This window comes from Narcine bancroftii, chromosome 5 (genome assembly GCF_036971445.1).
Source record: "Narcine bancroftii isolate sNarBan1 chromosome 5, sNarBan1.hap1, whole genome shotgun sequence".
NCBI lineage: Eukaryota > Metazoa > Chordata > Chondrichthyes > Torpediniformes > Narcinidae > Narcine > Narcine bancroftii.
In genome coordinates, this window is record NC_091473.1 from 165,703,756 (window position 1) to 165,727,273 (window position 23,518).

Sequence of the window (23,518 nt, forward strand, 5' to 3'; positions counted from 1 at the left end):
GAGGGGGATGTAGAGGCCCAAAGTTTGGAGCTTGCTGGTGAAATGATGGTGGTAGAGGCTGAGCTGTAGTCGAGGAAGAGCAGCCATATTTCTGAGGTGATCCAGAGCTGAGTGGAGAGCCAGTGATATGTGTCTGTTGTGGAGTGATTGTGATGGTAGGCAAATTGCAGTGGATCCAGTCCTTTACTTAGGTATGTGTTAATTCTGGCCATGACCAACCTCTCAAAGCAGTTCATCACAGTAGATGTGAGTGCAAATGGGCGATAGTCATTGAGGCCGCTCACACTACTCTTCTTGGACACCGGGATGATTGATATCCTTTTGAAGCAGGTGAGTACCTCTGACTGCAGCATTGAGAAAATGAAAATATCCATGAACACTCTGGCTAGTTGGTGGGCACAGATTTTCAGTACCCTGCCAGGTTCGCCGTCAGGGCCTGATGCCTTGCGAGGGTTCACCCTCTTGAATGATGTTCTGATGTCGCCCTCAGAGACAGATATCACGGGGTCCTCAGTGTTTGAAGGGATTCTCCTCCTCCTGTGTGGCATGGTTGGCGTAACAGTTAACACAATGTCTTTACTATGCCAGTGATCGGGACCAGGGCTTGAATCCCTCGCTGACAGTAAAGAGTTTGTACATTCTCCCTGTATCTGCATGGGTTTTCCTCGGTGGCCCCGGTTTCCTCCCAACATTCAAAATGTTCCGGGGGTGTAGGAGTGTAAATTGGGCCCCAAGCAGGCAAAGAAAATGTTTAGCTCATCAGTAATGAAGCATCAAAACTATCTATGGTTTTTTCCCTCGATTTGTAGGATGTAATGACCTGCAATCCCTGCCATAGCTGGTGTCTATCTGTCTCTAGCTTCCTCTGGAATCACTTCTTTGTTTCAGAGATAGCCTTTTGCATGTTATTCCTAGACCTTGCAGAGATCTAGATCACCAGTCTTAAATGCCTTTGATCTTACCCTCTTGTGAATCTTCTAATCCATCCAAGGCTTCTGGTTGGGGAACACCCAGTATGTGCGTGTGGGCACACACTCGTTCACACAGGTCTTAATGAAGTTGGTGACGCATGTTGCATATTAATTCAGTTCTAAGCATAAGTCCTTGAATATGGTCCATACCACCAATTAAAACCAATCCTGCAGTCGCTCCTCTGCCTCCCTCGACCATACTTTCACCACCTTCACCACTGGTGCTGTCATCCTCTTGCTTTACTTGTACGCCGGGAGTAGAATTACAGTCAGGTGATCCGACTCGCCAAAGTGCGGTCATGGGATGGCTCGGTAAGCATTCTTCATGGTGGTTTAGCAGTGGTCGAGTGTGTTCTCCTCTGGTCTCACAGGTGACGTGTTGGTGGTCTTTTTTTGGAGACTTCTCCAGGTTGGCCTGATTGAAGTCCCCTACAATTACTGGGAAGGCATCAGGGTGTGCTGTATCATGGCTGCTAATCACAATGCTCGGTCCCTCCAGTGTTAGCCTGAGACGGAATGTACACTGTAACCAGAATGATGGCAATGAACTCCCTCGGCAAATAAAATGGGCAGCACTTGATCGCCAGATGTTGAGCCTAATTTCCTTTTCTTATATTCACCTTCCACTACTACCACATGCTGGCTTTCAATGCTTTTCTCCTGTGTTATGCTTCCTCTAGTTTCAACAGCAAGTACTGGTTCCCCCTAATTTTACTCATTCCAACACCAGCATTATCCCTTCCAGCTAAAGCATAGGAAAGCCCAATCAAACCTGATGGTCACCAGTAATCCACTGCTGCAATCTCCCATCACATTTATTAGGATGTTTGTAGGCATATGCTTTTAATCAATCTGGATCCATCTTTTTTAAGTTTATTTAAGCAATAAATTGATTAGTAGTTTCAACCTTTTTCCAATTCACATACCACCTTAAGGTAATCCCTATACCTTAAATGCTCTGTGATTAGTAAGGGATTACCTTAAAGTGATATGTGAGTGGAAAGAAAAAAGTCGAAAACCATTGTTTTAATCGTACCTAATTGAGTGGTTATGTGCACGGTTTCGTAACTCCAAAGGTAATGGACCAATGACAATTTTTCTCAAGCAAAATATTTCAGTAACAATTGGGTCGAGAGCTGTGGTTCTCAACCTTTTTTCCCACTTACATCCTACCTTAAGTAATCCCTTACTAATCACAGAGCATCTATGGCATAGAGATTATTTTAAGTGGTATGTGAGTTGGAAAGAAAAAGTTTGAAAACTACAGGTCTAGCTGAATTTCCAGGAAAAGTATATACAGCGCAGTGCCCTCCATAATATTTGGGACAGATAGGTATTTTCCACTGTGTGCCACAGTTTTAAATGTGTAATCAAACAATTCATATGTAATTAAAGTGCACATTCCAGATTTTATTCAGGGCTATTTTTCTACATTTTGGTTTAACCATGGAGAAATTGCAAGACTTTTTATACACAGTCCACTCATTTCAGGGCACCATAACATTTGGGACATTTGGCTTCAGAGATGTTTGTGAGTACTCAGGTATCGGCAGCAGTTGATGTAGCAGTGCGGCATATTTGGCATAGTGGTTAACACAATGCCTTTACAGTGCCATCGATCGGGACTGGTGTTCGAATCCCATGCTGTCTGTGAGAAGTTTGTACATTATCCCTGTGTCTGTGTGGGTTTTTCCCAGGGGCTCCAGTGTCCTCCCACCATTCAAAATACATACCAGGGGTTGTCAGTCAATTGGGTGTAATTGGGAGACACAGGCTCGTGGCTGAAATGGCCTGTTGCCATGCTTCATTGGTGCTGGTCTAAGAGACCTCGGTTTGCATCTAAGCTTTTGATCACCTTTAGAGTCTGTAGTTGCCATTTTTCAATCTGAGGACCAGAGTTGTGACAATGAAACTCAAAAAAGCCGTTGTGAGGCTGAAAAACATGAATAAAACAGTAAGAGACATCGCTTAAAGCCCTAAACCTTAGGATTACCAAAATCAACAATTTGGAACATCATTAAGAAGAGAGTACTGGTGAGCTCAGTAATCTCGAAGGGACTGGTATTCCAAAGCAAACCTCCACTGGTGATGACAGAAGAATTCTCATCATAATGAAGAATCCCCCCCCCCCCCCCCCCCCACCCTCGGCCAGGAGACAGTTATGGATATGTCAATGACTACTGTCTGTAGAAGACTTCATGAACAGAAATAACAGAGGCGATACTGCAATTTCTCATCACCCCTGTTTCAGACATCCCAACCCAGGGAAACATTAACCCTCAATATACTCAATGAAAGTCTGAAATAATTTTCTGTTTCATTGATATCATCTCTAAACAAAGGAGCCTTGGTTTGCATAATCAGCTCTGATAAACTGTTGATGCCTCCCTTCCATTTGCTTTACGCTGTTGCTGCTTGGATTTACATTTCTCTCATAAGAAAAGCTGACCCCTGGGTTATCCTTCAATCACTTTTCACCCCTTTATCTTACCTCCAAAATGTGCAACCTGATGAATTTCTTAATTGCTAAGAATAATACCATCTATTCAGAGATAGTCGAACTGGTGAAGTACCGCTGTAATCTGAGCTACTTACTACCATTGATTGAATCCTAGGAAAGCATCCGGCCTGGACGGAGTACCCAGTTGAGTGACCAACTTACCAATGTATTCACAGATAACTTCAACATCTCATGCTTGAGAAGATTGAAGGTGACTCAATGAGATGGAGGGATCTGCGCATCACCTTAATGGGAAGAGTCAACTGCATAAAGATGAGGGTGATGCCGGGACTTCAATACCTCTTCCAATCTTTGCCAATTCTATGGCCACAATCTTTTTTTTAAGGTTCTGAATGGCAATATAAGGAAATTCATCTGGAATGGGGAGGTGGGGGGGGGGGGGGGTGGAGGGGACGCTAAGGTCTGATTTTCTGATGGCCTGATTTTAAGAAATAATATCTAACAGCTCAGTCCAGGTTCTTTGCATCCTTCTTTGAGGAAAGGGAACCGCCCACTTGGGTGCAAATGGGATTGCACACGCAATGGGGGAGAGGATGGCGAAGGATTTCACATACAAATGGGACGCCCAAAAAACCTAGATAATCCCTACTGAAACATCTGATTAAAATCTGGCACGAGATCAATGAATGCATTGGAAAGAAAATGGAGTATTGCATAAGGCACCACTGACTCATAATGAATTGATGCCCATGAACAAGGGTAATAAAATCTTTGAGATTTGACGTCGACAGGGGGATCCGACATATTGAGGACTGCTACGAGGGGAGACAGTTTATGTCCTTCGAGGAGCTAAAGGACAAATATAATTTGTCTTATGGGACCTTTCAGCATTTCCTCCAATTAAGATCATTCCTAAGGAACAGGTGGGGCCCTACAGTGACCCCACCTACATCTAGCGATGTTGAGAGGTTGCTCCAACTGGGAAATGCACCCAAATTTATATCAAGAATGTACTCGGTGTTCCAAGGTGAAGAGCCCAAACAGGGGCTACACAGGTCAAGGAATGAGTTGGCCAGGGCATCACAATTGACAAAAGATGTTGGTTAGACTGGTGTAAAGACAGTGTGACAACAGTTATCAACTCGAGATACAGACTGGTCCAATACAACTTTCTGCACCAGTGTTGTGCCCGTTGAATGAAGTAGATAAAGACGATGCGGTCAAATATTATTCATGGCTTTTATTAGCAGAAACTTCTGGTACAATAATGAAAGACAATGGGTGCATACAGTTATACCCAAGGGGAGTGTCTTTAACAGAGGAGATAATGCACAGCCAATGTTAGTCCAGCAAGGCTCGCCAAGGGAAGACAGGCAGCTTAGCAGAGATTCGCCACAACCAGCTCTTCCTCACACCTCAAAAAATACACAAGCCAAAACCAGAGGTGCCAGAAATGTGCTTCAGGTGTGGAGTGGAGCAGGGAACATTTGTTCATGCGACTTGGACCTGTGCAAAGGAAGCCCCATTTTGGGAGGATTTGGTGGACACACTAACTAGAATAATGAAGGTAACCTTTCAGCCAGACCCAGTGTTGTATCTGCTTGGGGACCTTATGGACATAAGCTACAAATTAACCAAATTCAATTCATACTTATATCTTTGGCCATAGCAAAAAAATGCATAGCAGTGACCTGGAAGTCTGACTCCCCTCTTCATATCAGCAAGTGGATTACCAAGATGCACAGCTGTATTCCTATGGAAAAATTATGTATAATCTTAGGAACCAACACAGCACCTTTGTTAAAATATGGCAGCCATATCTGAAGTACACGGGAGCACAGCTGTAGCCACACCCTGACAAAAAGGCTGATATTCACCAACAGATGGAGTAAGAAAATTAGCTATACAAGGGGGTGGATCCACAGCTTCTATTGATACACACTGGGAACACCAAAGCGACAGCCAGCCTCTTTCCTTTTTCTCCCTTTGGGGATGGGAATGGGAGGGGGAGAAACATCATATGTACACAGATTGCTAGAAGACGTTGATAGCTCTGTAAGAGTCAGTAATGTGTTCTCCTGGTTTAATGATGGAAAATTAAAAATATTCAAGTGTACTTGTGTTTCATTCATGTCTCTCCAAACACCGTCAGGCCATCTGCAACAATGGAATCATTTCCCATCCCCAAACCATGACCTTTGGAGTCCAGTCTTCTCCCTCTCACCCTTCCACCACAGGTAGGATATCAGATTTTACATGTGTGTTGATTCCATCCACCTCTACCTTCAAAAGATACATTCAAATCCTTTCTATCAGTCCGAATTGTTTTGTGGCACAGGGTGGTTAATATTTAACTGAAATTCAATGAAAAGAATGGATTGCAAGTTCTTATGACTGAACGAAACATTTTGAAATGCCACACTAAAATTAAAAATTGGAATGAAATTTATCTAGTCTCTTTCTTTCAGAAATAATCTTATAAAAACACACACAAAGAATTGCAATCTATAATTTAAGCGTTCATACAACTGAAAGTACCCAATTGTATTTTGTTCAATTTGGAACAACTTTTAAGATAAATTTATTGAGTGAAATATATGAATTGGACACATGATGGCACTAAAGATCACTAGTTTCTGATAACTTAATCTTTCCTCCCTTGAGCCTGGGCCACCCAGGTAACCAATCAACTATCAACTCCTCCTATGTCTTTGGCACATGGAAGGAAGCCAGGGCATCCGGAGGAAACTCACACAGACATGGGGAGAACGTACAAACTCCTTACACACAGCAGTGAATACACATGGAAGGAGGTCTGAAAAAAGTAGAAAGACTAACAATTATTTTTTGTAGGAGCCTTTGATAAATTAAATGCATTTACAACATATTTAATTTTAAACACTTCAAAACTATAAAGTGCATGAGAAAAGTAATTATGCGTTCCAGTAATTATTGGGTTAGATAATGAGATTTAGCAAAATATATAGGTTTAAGTCCACACCAAATTTCCAAAAAGTTCTTGCAAAATTGCTTTATAAAATGTATTTGGGTCGTTTCACACACATTTTACAAATGTGTTAGTTTCAATCGGAGGTTGCAAAATTGCAGAATGAAAAACTGTCAGGATTATTGGAGGAGTTTTTGAGGTTGGGAGACAGTCAATTTCCTCTACTTCTACCATAAAACACATTTAAGACAGTAGATTAAAACCTTGTTTTTGATAATTTTGTATATCCCTTTAAGAAAAATTGTCATTTGTAGTGTTACCTTAGTTACTATGATGTCATATGTCTTAATATCTGAGCAGATTTAGAGTTTGCATCTCATTCTTTGAAGAATCATGACAGATGTAAGCTCAAGATACTTTTATTTGAATTCATCTTGTTTTGTTTATTTCTTTTGTCTGTTTAAAGTTGAATATTGTTCTCATTCTACAGGATGCTTTGTTACGAAAATCTCAGTGCGAAGTTATGCCAAATGTTTATTCATTTTATCAACGAATTAAAGCTACTCACAGCTGCAACTAATGTAGCTGCTTCTGGAGAAGAGATTCTGGCCATACACAGATCTGTCACAAGGACTTCTCACCTCCAGCCAACAAGTTCTGGTGTTGAAACATTCTGGCAAGTGACTATGGTTGGGAATCCATTGGGAAGGATCCAATACTTTAATTTCCTGAAAAAACTTCATAAACCAGTGCAGATTGCAGCCGGATTTACTATTAAGAGGTATTCTTCTGTATCGTATGGGTGGTACACCAATGTCCATCCAGCTCGTCGGGATGACTAGATCCAGTCTGCCAAGAATTGACTCAAACTAGTGGAGCTTTCCCTCCAAATCCCTTCAACTTTAGCTTTACTCTTGGATGTCACATTTGCCCAGTGTTACAACCCAAAGGACCTTAAAAATCCACCAGCAATAGACATTCACCAAGACAAGTGGTTTTTAAAAGTTATTTTTAATCAACTTTAAACATGAAAACAGAATCAAACTTTAACTTATCTCTATACTTAACTAACCCAAATTAATCCCCTTCTAATTCTAAGCGCACGTGTATGTAATGTGTGTAAATTTAAGAAAGGTTTTTTGGTTCACGTCCAATCTCACTTCTTCTTCCAAGTTCTCTGGATGCAAGCAATTTTTATACTGTGCACAGAATTTAACTTATATAAAGTTCACCAGGCTTTGGTGTTCAAAAGATAAAAGTTTACTGCTCGGGAAGGTTCTTGTAGGGTTTGCAGAGAGAGATTTGTTGTTCCAGGATTTCCACAACTGAGGTACCATTAGTCACCTCAATGTCTCGCTGATGAAACTTGCACCATCAAGCTTTTCCAGATGGTAACAACATTCTTTCAGGCCACCAGAGTTCCGTTCTGTTCCTCTTATTCCAAGAGAAACATCAGACCGATAGCACTTCCAGCCATCCACTGCTCTGGAGCTTTTCATCAGTTTACAACCAGCTTCCTGACTTGCCCTGTTCAGTCTCTTTTCAGCCTCACACACGCTAGCTGGGAGAGCTGGTTAACTTGTCTCTCTCTCTCCAACTGCCAGGAAGCCCATGTGACTCTCACTTGCAACAAAGCCCCCACCTCCTCCAGCAAATAGGAGTTAGTCTCTTGGTCAAGTTGTTGCCATAGGTAAACAAAACCCAGAAGTGACCTTTCTGTGCACTGTCAAAACCCTTGAAGAGATTCCAACAACCAGAGTATCTCCAGTCCATTATTTCAATTAGCACTTACTTGTGAAATGTGCATCACATTCTCCAGAGACCCTGCAATGTTACTAAATAGGAATTCTTCAGCCTTTCAAATAAGATCAGTTTTAAAATGTGTGTATGTATGTAACCCACTAATCTGACCAAAATCCCCCCCAATATTTATAATCCATTACACCAGATGCTGCATTGATAAATAGCTGGAGGCCAGCTGATGCATCACTGGATCTAACAATGTAGCTGGCAACCAGGCACAGTATTCCCTTTCCAAATCAACAGATTGTAGATTAAATTACCACTACCATGATTTGATCACACAGCCCACATTGACACATCAGTGCAACACTGCTGGTTATCTGAAACAAAAGTAGAAGGCACTGAAAAATGTCAACTCAGTTTGGTTTTTGTTTCACATTTCCTGTATCTACATTTTGAATTTAATTTACTGCTAAGGGTCCCCTTTTTTCAAGTGAGACAATTACTTGAGGTCTTCACTGGTGAATGTGCTATTTAAGAAAGAGAAGTTAGTTCCCCTAGTATCTTAGCATTACATCTTTCCATAAAAAAATAATTTTTCATTTTTTTGAGGGCCTTGGAAATTAAACTGGATGCAGTACTATCCTACCACAGTGATTGACAATTTAACATTAATTAATTGTTAATACAGCAGTTTTGTATATCCTGAGGTCAAAAGGCACTATATGACGATAGAGCACTTTTTATTAAAAGCTGCCTACTGTTGCATTCCATGAATTAACAACCAGCTTGGAGGGGTCACGTGATGGAGTAGTGGCCGGTCGGGGAACTCCAGCCCTCTCCAGAAAAATTTAAAAAAGACAGTGAAAAAACAAAGGCACAAACACAAAAACCAGAATAAAGTGAAAATAAAGGTGTGGAGAAAATGGCAGCGAAAAAAGAAAAGCCAAAAGCAACGGGAAGAAGAGAAGAAAGGACGTCGGAAGAAGAAGGTGAAGGCCTTAACTGTCCGAGAAGGCCCGCCGCGGAGAGAGAAGCCCGCTCCCTAAGGTCAGTTGAAGCCCCGAACTCGGGACTACAAAAATGGCTCACGGAGCCAAACAAAAGTGCGCAACCGCACATGCGCAATGCGCAAGACAAAAATAACACTGATGGGAGGGGGGACCAGCTGAGGAGTTGATCTCCACAGCTGAAATTGACAGCCACAACAAAGCAGCAAGAGGAAAACACAGAAAATAACGAGAGCAAGAAAGAAGAGAGTAAAAAGAAATCAAAGAAACAACAGATGACCAACCCAGAGGAAGAAGACCAGCAGCAAGACACTTCTAATAAAAATAAGAAGACCAAAAATACCCAAAAAAATAAAACAATCAAACCAACAAGAAAACCAGAAGAGACAGAGGTAAAGGACACAGATCCTGGAATGGACTCAGAAGAGGAAGAGGAAGATCACAGAGAAATGGAAGATGAAGGGAAGGGCAAGACAATGGATATTTTTTTTTAAAGAATATATGGAATCAGTAAAAGAATGGCAGTCACAAGAATTCAGTGAAATAAAAAGTAAAAAGTACAGAAGAAAAAATGAACAGATTAGAGATGATCATGTCAGATATAGGAAAAAGAGTGGACAAGGTGGAAGAACGAGAAACAGCCGTAGAAATGGAAGTAGAGGACTTAAAAGAGAAATTAGAAGAATCCAATAAAAAAGTTAAAGAGTCACAAGAGCTGTTAGCTCAGAAGATAGATATAATGGAAAATTATAATAGAAGAAATAATATAAAGATAGTGGGCCTTAAGGAAGATGAAGGCAGCAAAAATATGAGAGAATTTATAAAAGATTGGATCCCCAGGGTCCTAGGAAGACCAGAATTACAGGAAGAAATGGAAATAGAAAGGGCACACAGAACATTAGCCCCTAAACCACAACCACAACAAAAACCATGATCCATTCTAGTAAAATTCTTAAGATATACAACAAGAGAAATATATTGGAGAAAGCAATGAGGAAAATAAGAGAAGACAAAAAACCACTGGAATACAAAGGTCAAAAAATTTTTTTCTATCCAGATATAAGTTTTGAACTCCTGAAGAAGAGGAAGGAGTTTAATGCAGCAAAAACGATCCTATGGAAAAAAGGATATAAATTTATGCTAAAAGTATCCAGCAGTACTTAAAATAGTTATTCCAGGGCAGCAAAACAGATCCAGAGGAAGCAAGAAAATTTGCAGAACAACTACAAAACAGAGAGAGAGAGGATGATATGTAACGAGAACAAAAATGACCACAAACTATATGTATGTGTGTATGTAGGTATATATATGTGTATATTTTTTCTCGGCGACACTAGGTATTATTCTATTTAGTAGAATCCTAGCGAAGATTTTGCCTGCAATGGAGAGCAACGTGATTCCCCTGTAGTTTGAGCAGTCTGATTTCTCGCCTTTGTTTTTGTACAGGGTGATGATGGTGGCATCACGAAGATCCTGAGGCAGTTTACCTTGGTCCCAACAAAGCTTGAAAAACTCATGCAGTTTGGCATGCAGAGTTTTGCCGCCAGCCTTCCAGACTTCTGGGGGGATTCCATCCATACCTGCTGCTTTGCCACTTTTCAGTTGTTCGATTGCCTTATATGTCTCATCCAGGGTGGGAACCTCATCCAGCTCTAGCCTTAGGGGCTGTTGAGGGAGCTGGAGCAGGGCGGAATCTTGGACTGAGCGGTTGGCACTGAAAAGAGATTGGAAGTGTTCTGACCATCGGTTGAGGATGGAGATCTTGTCGCTGAGGAGGACTTTGCCGTCTGAGCTGCGCAGCGGGCTTTGGACTTGGGGTGAGGGGCCGTACACAGCCTTTAGAGCCTCGTAGAAACCCCTGAAGTCGCCAATGTCCGCGCTGAGCTGGGTTCGTTTGGCGAGGCTAGTCCACCACTCATTTTGGATCTCCCGGAGTTTGCGCTGAAGATGGCTACAAGCGCGACGGAAGGCTTGTTTCTTCTCTGGACAGGACGGCTTTGTAAGGTGAGCCTGGTGGGCAGCTCGCTTCTTTGCCAGCAGCTCCTGGATTTCCTGGCTGTTTTCGTCAAACCAGTCCTTGTTTTTCCTGGAGAAGCCCAGTACCTCTTCAGTGGATTGCAGTATGGTAGTCTTCAACTGATCCCAGAGGGTTTCAAGGAGAATATTCTCCCAGAATCACAGTGCGGCTTTCGCGCAAACAGAGGAACCACTGACATGGTCTTTGCCCTCAGACAGCTCCAAGAAAAGTGCAGAGAACAAAACAAAGGACTCTACATCACCTTTGTTGACCTCACCAAAGCCTTCGACACCGTGAGCAGGAAAGGGCTTTGGCAAATACTAGAGCGCATCGGATGTCCCCCAAAGTTCCTCAACATGATTATCCAACTGCACGAAAACCAACAAGGTCGGGTCAGATACAGCAATGAGCTCTCTGAACCCTTCTCCATTAACAATGGCGTGAAGCAAGGCTGTGTTCTCGCACCAACCCTCTTTTCAATCTTCTTCAGCCTGATGCTGAACCAAGCCATGAAAGACCCCAACAATGAAGACGCTGTTTACATCCGGTACCGCACGGATGGCAGTCTCTTCAATCTGAGGCGCCTGCAAGCTCACACAAAGACACAAGAGAAACTTGTCCGTGAACTACTCTTTGCAGATGATGCCGCTTTAGTTGCCCATTCAGAGCCAGCTCTTCAGCGCTTGACGTCCTGCTTTGCGGAAACTGCCAAAATGTTTGGCCTGGAAGTCAGCCTGAAGAAAACTGAGGTCCTCCATCAGCCAGCTCCCCACCATGTCTACCAGCCCCCCCACATCTCCATCGGGCACACAAAACTCAAAACGGTCAACCAGTTTACCTATCTCGGCTGCACCATTTCATCAGATGCAAGGATCAACAATGAGATAGACAACAGACTCGCCAAGGTAAATAGCGCCTTTGGAAGACTACACAAAAGAGTCTGGAAAAACAACCAACTGAAAAACCTCACAAAGATAAGCGTATACAGAGCCGTTGTCATACCCACACTCCTGTTCGGCTCCAAATCATGGGTCCTCTACCGGCACCACCTACGGCTCCTAGAACGCTTCCACCAGCGTTGTCTCCGCTCCATCCTCAACATCCATTGGAGCGCTTACACCCCTAACGTCGAAGTACTCGAGATGGCAGAGGTCGACAGCATCGAGTCCACGCTGCTGAAGATCCAGCTGCGCTGGATGGGTCACGTCTCCAGAATGGAGGACCATCGCCTTCCCAAGATCGTGTTATATGGCGAGCTCTCCATTGGCCACCGTGACAGAGGTGCACCAAAGAAAAGGTACAAGGACTGCCTAAAGAAATCTCTTGGTGCCTGCCACATTGACCACCGTCAGTGGGCTGATAACGCCTCAAACCGTGCATCTTGGCGCCTCACAGTTTGGCAGGCAGCAACCTCCTTTGAAGAAGACCGCAGAGCCCACCTCACTGACAAAAGGCAAAGGAGGAAAAACCCAACACCCAACCCCAACCAACCAATTTTCCCTTGCAACCGCTGCAATCATGTCTGCCTGTCCCGCATCGGACTTGTCAGCCACAAACGAGCCTGCAGCTGACGTGGACTTTTTACCCCCTCCATAAATCTTCGTCCGCGAAGCCAAGCCAAAGAAGAAGAAGATATGTGTGTATATATATATATATAAAAAATAGAATATAGGTAAGAACTAAGAAGGGAAAAAAATGGAAGAAAGGAAGTATGGGGGGAATTAAGAGAGTGACCTTTGTTGTATATGAAAATTAAAATCTTTTCTGGGGGGGGGATGGGTGGGGAAGAGTTACGGTCACAACAAAATCAGTTGACGCTTGCGAGTGAATTCGCAAATCCAAATGGAGAGGGGAGATGTGGTTGCCCGACAAGGGATAAAGGGCAACTCAGGAAGGGGAAGGGATAGTGGGGTTAAAGGAATTTTAGATAGGAGAATAAGGGAAATGTTTTATGTTTTAGAAACGTTGTCTTATAAAGTGTTCAAAAAAAGAAAGCAGAAATGGATAAGAAGGAAAGGTGATTATGAGGAAACGGAAAGGAAATATAAACAAAGTATGAACTGGCTATGTTGAACTATATGACTTTAAATATTAATGGAATACATAACCAAATCAAAAGAAAGAAACTGCTAAATTTACTGAAAAAAGAAAAAATTGATATTGCATTCGTACAAGAAACACTTAACTGAAGTGGAGCACAAGAAATTAAAGAGAGATTGGATAGGACATGTAACAGCAGCGTCATATAATTCAAAAGCTAGAGGAGTAGCTATATTAATCAGTAAAAATGTACCAATTAAAATAAAAGAGGAAATAATAGATCCAGCAGGGAGATATGTAATGATAAAATGTCAGATATATTCGGAGTTTTGGAATTTACTCAATGTATATTCACCTAACGAAGAAGATCAAAAATTTATGCAAGATATTTTTTTGAAGATAGCAGACACGCAAGGGAACATACTAATAGGAGGGAATTTCAACCTTAATTTGGATTCAAACATGGATAAAACTGGGAAAAAAATTAACAGAAAGAACAAAGTAACCAAATTTATAATTAAATCGATGCAAGAAATGCAACTTTTGGATATATGGAGGAAACAACACCCAAAGGAAAAGGAATATTCATATTATTCGGGTAGACATAAGACATACTCAAGAATAGACCTATTCCTGTTATCAGTTCGCATGCAAGACAGAGTTAGGAAAACAGAATATAAAGCTAGACTATTATCGGACCACTCACCCCTGACATTGACAATAGAGTTAGAGGACATCCCACCAAGAATGTATAGATGGAGATTAAACTCCATGCTATTTAAAAGGCAGGATTTTAGAGAATTCATTGAACGACAAATTAAAATGTACTTTGAAATAAATACGGAATCAGTGAAAGATAAGTTTATACTATGGGACGCAATGAAAGTGTTCATCAGAGGGCAAATAATAAGTTATGTAACCAAGATGAAGAAGGACTACAATCAGGAAACAGAGCAGCTGGAAAGGGAAATAGCAAATATAGAAAAAGAATTAGCAATGAAGGAAGACACAACTAAAAGAGAATTGGCAGATATAAAAATAAAATATGAAACACTACAAACATATAAGGTGGAGAAGAACATAATGAAGACAAAACAGAAATATTATGAACTACGAGAAAAAACACAAAATTCTAGTGTGGCAGCTTAAGACAGAACAAGTTAAGAGAATGGTATTGGCTTTAAGAAAAAAAGACAAGCAAATCACATATAATCCAACGGAGATTAATGAAAACTTCAGAGAATTCTACGAACAATTATATCAAACTGAAAACGGAGGGAAAGAAGACAAAATAGATGAATTTTTAACTAAAATTGAACTACCAAAATTACAAACAGAGGAACAAAATAAATTAACAGAACCATTTGAAATAGTAGAAATATAAGAGATAATAAAAAAAACCACCGAATAATAAAACACCAGGAGAGGATGGATTCCCAATAGAATTCTATAAAACATTTAAAGATTTATTAATTCCTCCCCTCCTGGAAGTAATCAACCATATTGATAAAACACAAAGCTTTCCAGATCCATGCAAAATAGCAATAATTACAGTAATACCAAAGACAGGGAAAGATCCGCTCGCACCAGCGTCATATAGACCAATATCTTTACTTAACACAGATTATAAGATGATAGCTAAACTATTAGCAAACAGATTAGCCGACTATGTACCAAAAATAGTAAATCTAGACCAAACTGGATTTATTAAAAAAAGACGAACAACAGACAATATTTGTAAATTTATTAACTTAATTCATCAGTAGAAGGAAATAAAGCTCCAACAGTAGCGGTGGCTTTAGACGCAGAGGCCTTTGACAGAGTAGAATGGAATTATTTATTCAAAGTACTACAAAAATTCAGCTTACCAGAGAAATATATTAATTGGATTAAAGCATTATATAAGGGGCCATTGGCGAAAGTGACAGTAAATGGATATATATCAAAACAATTTAACTTAAGCAGATCAACAAGGCAGGGATGCCCACTATCACCCTTATTGTTCGCATTAGCCATAGAACCACTAGCAGAACTGATAAGAACAGAAAATAAAATAAAAGGGATAAAAATAAAAGGAATATAAAATCAGTTTATTTGCAGATGACATTATAGCAGAACTAGAAATATCAATAAAAGAATTACATAAGAAATTGAAGGAATATGGAGAAGTGTCAGGGTACAAGATTAACGCAAATAAAAGTGAAGCAATGCTAATGAATAATGCGGATTTCTCAAAATTTAAGAAAGAATCACCATTCAGATGGCAAATGCAAGCAATGCGATACCTAGGTATACAAATAAATAAAAACCTCGGACATCTATATAAACTCAATTATTATCCACTAATGAAAAAAATTACAAGACGACTTAGAGCATTGGAAAGACTTACCACTGACACTAATAGGAAGGATAAACTGTATTAAAATGAACATTTTCCCAAGGATACAATACCTATTTCAGGCATTGCCAATACACTTGACAGAGAAATTCTTCAAGGAGTAAAAGAAAATAATAAGTAAATTTTTATGGAAAGGGGGGAAACCGAGGATAGCACTAGATAAATTAACAGAATGGTATAAACAAGGAGGCTTACAGCCGCACAATTAAGATACCTATCAGATTTTTATCAAACAAGGGAAAAGCCAGATTGGACTAGATTAGAACTAGATAAAATAGGGGAGAAGATACCTGAACATATATTATATAAATGGGATGAAGAATTGGTACAACGTAGGAATTCTCCAGTATTACATCATCTGCTCAATATTTGGAAGAAGATTCATGTAGTAAGGAATAAAACAAACTACCAACTACCAAAACTAATACTGATGCAAAATCAGCTAATCCCTTTTAGAATAGAAAACCTTTCCTTTAGAGAATGGGAGAAAAAAGGGATCAAAAGAATAGAAATTTGTTTTTTGGGAAATAAATTATTATCCTTTGAACAAATGAAGGATAAATATAATATAACTTACGATAGTGTTGGCATACTACCAACTGAAATCCTACTTGAACGACAAATTGGGAAGCAGTCTGAGGATACCAGAGGGAAGTAATTTTGAATATGTGATTACAGACACAATGATAATCAAAAAATTTGTAACAAACATGTATATTAAACTACAAGAAAAGGAGAATGAGGAAACAAATGGTAAAACTAAACAAAAATGGGAACAAGATCTAAACATAAAGATAAAGAATGAAACATGGGAGAAGTTATGCTCAGGAACTATGAGAAATACAAATACGAGGTTACGTATAATACAATATAATTGGATACACAGGCTATACATTACACCTCAAAAGTTAAATAAATGGGACCCAACAGTATCTGACAGATGTTTTCGCTGTAAAAAGGAAATGGGAATAACAATTCATGCAATTTGGACATGTGAGAAAGTGAAAAAATTTTGGGAAGATCTAAACCAGATAATAAATAAAATCACAAAAAGCAATATACCAAAAACCCAGAGATCTTCCTCCTAAGTAACATAAAAAACAAAGAATTTGGACTCGATTTGGATGGTGCACAAAAAAGATTTATGATAGCCCTAGCTGTAGCAAAAAAATGTATTATGTCAGCCTGGAAATTAGAAGATAACTTGAGAATACAACAATGGTATATAGAAATGAATAAATGTATTCCATTAGAAAAAATAACATATAATTTAAGAAATAACATTACAATATTTGAACAAATATGGGAGCCATACATGAAACATAATAGGGAAAACCTACCGTGGACATCTACCACCTAAAATGACAGAAGGAGAAGAGAATGAAAAGAACTGACTCAGTGGAATTTCTTGTTTATTTTTATTGAGTGACAACATTGTTTGACGGGTTTAATGTATCTTATTTTCTGAACTTTAAATAAATGGGAGGGGAGGTAGGGAGGGAGGGGAGGAGGGGAGAAAACAACACTATATATTTAAGAAGGAAAATGTATGCATCTTGATCTATATGGTTTATAGTGTGAAAAATAAAAAAAATTAAAAAAATTAACAACCACCTTAAAAAATTCAATGACTTTAAAACAATTATTTTTTAATTTTCAAAATTTCTGTCATACCATGTAAAAGTTGTTATAATTACTGGCATATCATGTCAATAAAACATCTATTTTAACATCACATTTTTAAAATGGCTTTCTAGAGTATATACGATCTAGGAATAACAAAATACAAAGAAAAATCTTCTCAAATAACATTCCGATTTTAAATACAGCACTGAGAAGCTGGAAGGACTCAGTAGGTCAGATAGAAACCATGAGTAGAAATGGTCAGTCACCTTAATCAAGACCATCATTCTCAATGAGGGTTCAAACCCAAAACATTCATATTTTGTCCATATCCTAATGAAGGTCTGGATGAATGATCAATGAACCAAAGACACTGCCTTACTTTGACTTTCTGTGCATGTTATTTGTTTTTATAGAAGATGGTTTATATGTTTGCACTAAAGATGCTGCTGTAAAACAACAAGTTTCTTGACTGTTCTTGACAATAAATTCTGATTCTGAGCTGGAAACAATGGTTATAAATCATTATCTTTGCTATATAAAGTACACTGTTTAACCTGCTGAACTTTTCCAGCACTGGTTTTACCAAAACATTGACTGACCATTTCTACCCATGGATACTGCCTAACCCACTGAGTCCCTCCAGCTTCTCAATATTTACCAATTTTATTGTGTTTCACTTCCCGATTTCAGTCTAGTTACACATTTTGAGCTTTATCTTCTGGTAGCATTATCCTGACATTCCCTTCCAAAATAATCTTCTTACTTTTGTTGACAATACATGACACAGTAATCCAAGCAATGGATCTTTTTATTTTAATTATATCTGCAATCGCTGAGACTTCTTCGTCTGCATATAAAGGTGCTAGGAAACGGAGTTCTTGTGATAGAAGAATGCATCCAGGCATTTTGGTTCCTAAAACTGCTGATATTAACCCACAAACCAATGTGCCATGCACAACTGGCTTTTCAAACCTGTGGGCTTTGGCATAATGTGTACTAAGGTGAAGTGGGTTAGTATCACCTGTTAACTCTGCAAAGGCAAATACATCACTCTGTGTAAAAACTTTGCTAAGTTCAGCTCTCTCTCCGACTTTAATCTGCACAGACCGAAGAAAAATATCCTGCTGCATCACAACGCTACCTGCGTGCCACTGATCCAATTTTAATATTCTTTGAAATATACTATGCATAATTTTTGGAGTACTGAAAAACATTCTTCCCAAAATTTTTCTAACAAGTATAAAGTTACTTTAAGCAACAACTGTCAAATTTCTCAAATCAACTGAAATTCTCTACTGTTGCCTGATAATGCAAGAAGAAATGGAGAAACCTAGAAAACAGAAATAAATATGCAATTAATTAAGCAATGCAAACCCAATGATTGCCAACTTGATAGCATTTGCAAATTAAGAAGTCTTCCAATGAGTTTCTTAGTTCCTATTCCATAAATACTTTCATCAGTTTTTGTGCAAATTACCTTCAAGGAGGAAAAAATAAAAACATTGATTCTGTCTCATTACATCTATTTGGCAGATACTTTTTATTCTTCTTTCCACTGCCTACTTGGATTGAATTCATGAGAAGTTTCACTTACATCTGTTCTCAATGAATCACTAGATGGAATAAACCAGCCAAAGAACAAAACTAGACCAAAGGCACATCTGGGGCTAGCATAATTTCACAGCAACATTTCCTGATTGCTGATTCAAGAAAAAACAGGATCTATTTAGGGACCCATTAACACGGAAGAGCAAGTTGAGGCAACAAGCAGTGCTTGGTGTGCGAAGAGAGGAATCAAAGCAGAGAAAGAGGAAAAGGTAAGGGTAGAAAGTCTCCAATAAACTTTAAAATCAATGACACACAAAAAGAGAAAAAAATCAAATGAAAAGAAAAAGGTAAAACCTATATTAGAAATTAAAAGAATGAGAAATGTTATTGATATAAAATACATACTGTGAATACTGAAAATCTGGAATAAAACAAAATGTTGGAAATACTCAGCTGTGGACAGAGAAACAGATGAGGGTCTGGAATTTACTGATAGAAAGCTGGCAAGTGGCTGCTGAACACGATAGTACATTCCAGATGCACATAGAATGGTACAGCAGAGAAAACTGGCTATATGACCCTTCAGGTTTGTGGCGACCAATAAAACTAGCTAGTTCCACTGACCTACTTTCATTCCATAACCCTCCAGTCCACTCATATCCATGTATTTATCCAATTTATTTTTAAAACTCAAGATTGAATCTGCATTCACTACATCAGATGGCAGCTCATTCCACACTCCTACCAATCTGAGTGAAAAAACTTTTGCCTAAAGTTTCCTTTATATCTCTCCCCTTTCAGCCTAAAGCTATGACCTCTTGTATTTATCTCCCCAATCTAAGTGGAAACATCCTACTCACATCTACTCTGTCTATACCCCTCATAATCTATTAAGTCTCCCCTCATTCTTCTTTGTTTCAAGAAATATAGTTCTAACCTGTTTAATCTTTCCTGGTAACTCAACTCCTGAATCTTACTGATATCTTTCCTGCTGCTGGGTGACCAGAACTGCACACAGTATTCTAAGTGTGGCCTCACCAATGACTTGAATAACTTCAACATAACATCCCAACTTCTACACTCAATACTTTATAAAGGCTAAGATGCCAAAAGCTTTCTTTACAACCCAGTCCACATGCAACACTACTTTCAGGGAACATATATATGTATTCCCAGATCCCTTTGCTCCTCCAGATTCCTCGATGGCCTACCATTTACTGTGTACGTCCTACCCTGATTCGCTCTTCCAAAGTGCAACACCTCACACTTACCTGCATTAAATTCCATCAGCCACTTACTGGCCAATTTCCCTGCTGGTCCAGATCCCTCTGCAGGCTTTGAAAATCTTCCTGACAGTCCACTACACCTCCTATCTTTGTGTCATCAGGAAACTTGCTGACCCAATTCACATTATCTAGGTCATTTACATAGATAAGAAACAATAATGATCTCAACACAGATCCTGGAGGCACACCACTCTGACACAGACTTCCAGTCTGAGAGGCAACCACTCTGCTTCCTTCTACCAAGCCAATTTCGAATCCAGTTTGCAATCTCTCTAAAGTATACCTAGTGTCCTAACCTTCTGAACCAACCTCTCATGTGGAATCTTGTCAAAGGCCTTACTAAAGACCATATAAACAACATCCACAGCCTTTCCCTCATCAACTTTCTTGGTAATTTCCTCAAAAACTCTGCAAGATTTGTTAAACACAACCTATCATGCATAAATCCATGCTGACTGCTCTTAATTAGCTGGTTACAGTCCAAATATCTATATATCATATCTCTCAGAAATCCTTCAAACAATTTACATACTACTAATGTCAGGCTTACTGGCCTATAATTGCCTGGTTTACTTTTTGGAGCCCTTCTTAAACAGGGGGACAATAGGAGCTACTATCCAATCCTCCGGCACCTCCCCTGTCACTAAGGACATTTTGAATATATCTGCTAGGGTCCCTGCAATTACAGCACTTGTCTTCCTTAAGGTAGGGGGGGATATCATATTCAGTCCAGGGGATTTGTCTACCTTTATTCGTAGCAAGGCAGCAAGCACCTTCTTCTCCATGACTCTTATATTTGTTTCTCTTCCATCCTTATTCACTATGCCAGTTTCCTGCATAAATGCCAATTCACAAATTTGTTCAAGATCTCCCCCATTTCGTGAGGCTCCACACATAGATAAGCACTCTCATTTGCTGGGGGTCCAATTTTATCTTTTACTATTAATATACTTTTAGAAACCCTTTAGATTTTCCTTCACATCATCTGCCAAAGTCTTCTTTTTGCCTTCCTAATTTCCTTCTTAAGCATTCTCTTATATTTTCTATACTCTACAAGTAGCTCATTTGTTCCTTGTTTCCTATACCATATATAGCCCCTTTTTTTTTTAAACTTAACTAGCTCTCCAATATCCTTTGAAAACCAAGATTGCCCATGTCTGTTAACTTTGCCCTTATTCCTGGTAGGAACATGCAATCTCTGCACTCTCAAAATTGTGTCCTTGGAGGCTTTCTACCTTGGAGCCTGAAAATGACTTATTCCAACTGACTCTTCCAAGATCCTTCCTCATTTCCACAAAATTGGCCTTTCTCTAATTCAGAACTTCAACTTAACGACCAGACCTATCGTTCTCCATAATTAACTTGAAACTAATGATATTATGGTCACTGGACTCAAAATGCTCACCTACACATACTTCTGCCACCTGACTTGCCTGGTTCCCTAAAAGATCAAGTATTGCATCTTTTCTTGTTGGTACCTTTACATATTGATAGAGAAAATGTTCCTGTACACATTTGACAAACTCAAATTCATCCAGTCTTTCTACTGTATGAGAGTCCCAGTCTATGTGCAGAAAGTTAGAATCTCCTATCACAACTTTGTTTCTTACACTGGTCTGTATCTCCCTACAGATTTGCTGCTCCAATTCTCTCAGACTATTGGACGGTCGATATTACAGACCTATTATTGTGTTCATGCCCTTCCCGTTTCTCAGCTCCACCCATATGGCCTCTGTAGCGAGCCCTCAGTGCTGTCCTGTCTATGCACAGCTGAGATATTTTACCTGACTAGCAATGCCACACATCCTCCTTTCCTCCCTTGCCCTCTATTCCATCTGAAACACCAGAGCCCTTGAACATTGAACTGCCAATCCTGCCACCAAGTCTCACTAATATCAATAATTTCATAATCCCATGTGGCAATCCTTGCTCTAAGCTCATCTGCATTGCTGACAATACTCCTCGCATTGAAATAGATGCATGTAAGACCATTACTTTCCTGACCTCTTGTTCTGCCTTGTGACATTCAGCCCATGGGCATTTTATATGTTTCTGAGACAAGAGGCTGGGTAAAAATTAAGATCTGGTCACCCAGACTAAGCAAATGTATTCTGTCGAGGCCCCATTTGTTTTAATGAGGTCAAAATCTTTCACTTAAAAGCTAAATTTAAAATTTTTCTTCATTTTAATTGCTATTTATACTCTTAAAATTAATCAACAGCATTGCAAAGGGAGCTCAGCCACAATGTTATTTGTGCAGCTGCAGGATGATTGCCAGTGGCAACCATGGGCTCCATCCCAATGCTTTAGGTCAACAACTTTTACTGGAAGGAGCACAGAAATATTACGGTTTTCATGTTTCCAAAATACTTTTGTGAAGTTTCAAAGATTTAGAAAAGTGAAATAACTGCATTTTTGAAATCAACAAGGTACATGCAGGGGATAAAAAATCAGCTTGATTTTAGATCTTAGAAAAACTTCAATGCAAAGCCTGTGTTCTGAACCTTTTTTTTTAAACATTTAATTTGTCTTCAAGAACTTAAATTTTAACCAGATATTAAACATAATAATAAATACCTGAGTAACTCTGAAAGCACACTTCTTATTTTTACAGGATGCTGAAAGGGTCAATGCACTCCATAGCTTCACAAGGTCACTGTAAAAAAAAGATAGTCTCAACATGTACTCCAACAGGGTAAACATTTTACCTAGCGCCTATAAAATTCATCAGCATACATCACAAAAAAGAGCTATTTTGAAATATCACCAAAATTATTGATAAGGTTACGGTTTTAAAGAAAGGGAGCAATGTTGAGAGACCGAAGACTTCAAAAAAGAGATGACCATCAATGAAGGAAAGGGGAAATTGATGAAAATAAAATTGCATTTGCTGGAAAGCCAAAATAAAATGCTTTGATGATGGGTCTTCGATCTCAAACATCAACTGATGCTCCCTATCCTGTTAAGCGTTTCCAGGATTTTCTGGTTTATTTCAGAAAAACTAGAGATACAAGACCAATGACAAAGGCCTTGTAGGAATTTATATAGAAGTCTAATTTAAACTTGGTTTAGGGGCGAGTAGCAACCAAGTTAATGAAGAGAGAAGTGCAGGAGAGCTTGGTGTGGGATAAGATGCAGACAGCAAATTTTTATAAGAACCAAAACTTAATAAGTGTAGAGATTAGGAGGAGATTGTTTTTGTGATGGATATTGAAGGTAATAATTAAACAGAACACCAAGGCCACAATCTTTGGCAATGAAGAGTATGTAATCAGTGATAAGATGATAAAGTTTGTGGGAGAGCTGAATACAATGGTATCAGAAATTCCAATGTCCAATTGGAGGAAACCGTGGTTCTCTGAAACCTACATTAACTAAGCAATATGAAAACTTATAACCACTCCTTAGAGCAAGAAAACGTACAGTTATGTGCTGTCAGTGTGGAGTGTGAACCTATTATTGTAGTGTCAC

General features: G+C 39.4%; 2 protein-coding genes across 6 annotated transcripts in view; both read right to left on the reverse strand.

Annotated features, from left to right (window-relative positions):
- LOC138764136 (PX domain-containing protein kinase-like protein) overlaps positions 1-23,518 on the reverse strand; it is a 124,923-nt gene that overhangs the window by 96,917 nt on the left and 4,488 nt on the right. For all 5 annotated transcript variants that reach the window (XM_069939590.1, XM_069939587.1, XM_069939586.1 and 2 more), the window contains exon 4: positions 22,625-22,703. In XM_069939590.1, the coding sequence (XP_069795691.1) occupies positions 22,625-22,703 (79 nt within the window). The remainder of the gene's footprint in view (positions 1-22,624; positions 22,704-23,518) is intronic.
- On the reverse strand, positions 16,992-18,517 carry LOC138764137 (hydroxyacyl-thioester dehydratase type 2, mitochondrial-like). The gene has a single exon (XM_069939594.1). It carries the CDS (start codon positions 18,425-18,427, stop codon positions 17,909-17,911), a length of 519 nt encoding a protein of 172 aa, XP_069795695.1. The 5' UTR covers positions 18,428-18,517; the 3' UTR covers positions 16,992-17,908.

Coding starts and splice junctions, on each gene's coding strand:
- LOC138764137 (XM_069939594.1), bottom strand. CDS start 18,427: ATGTTTTTCAGTACTCCAAAAATTATGCATAGTATATTTCAAAGAATA.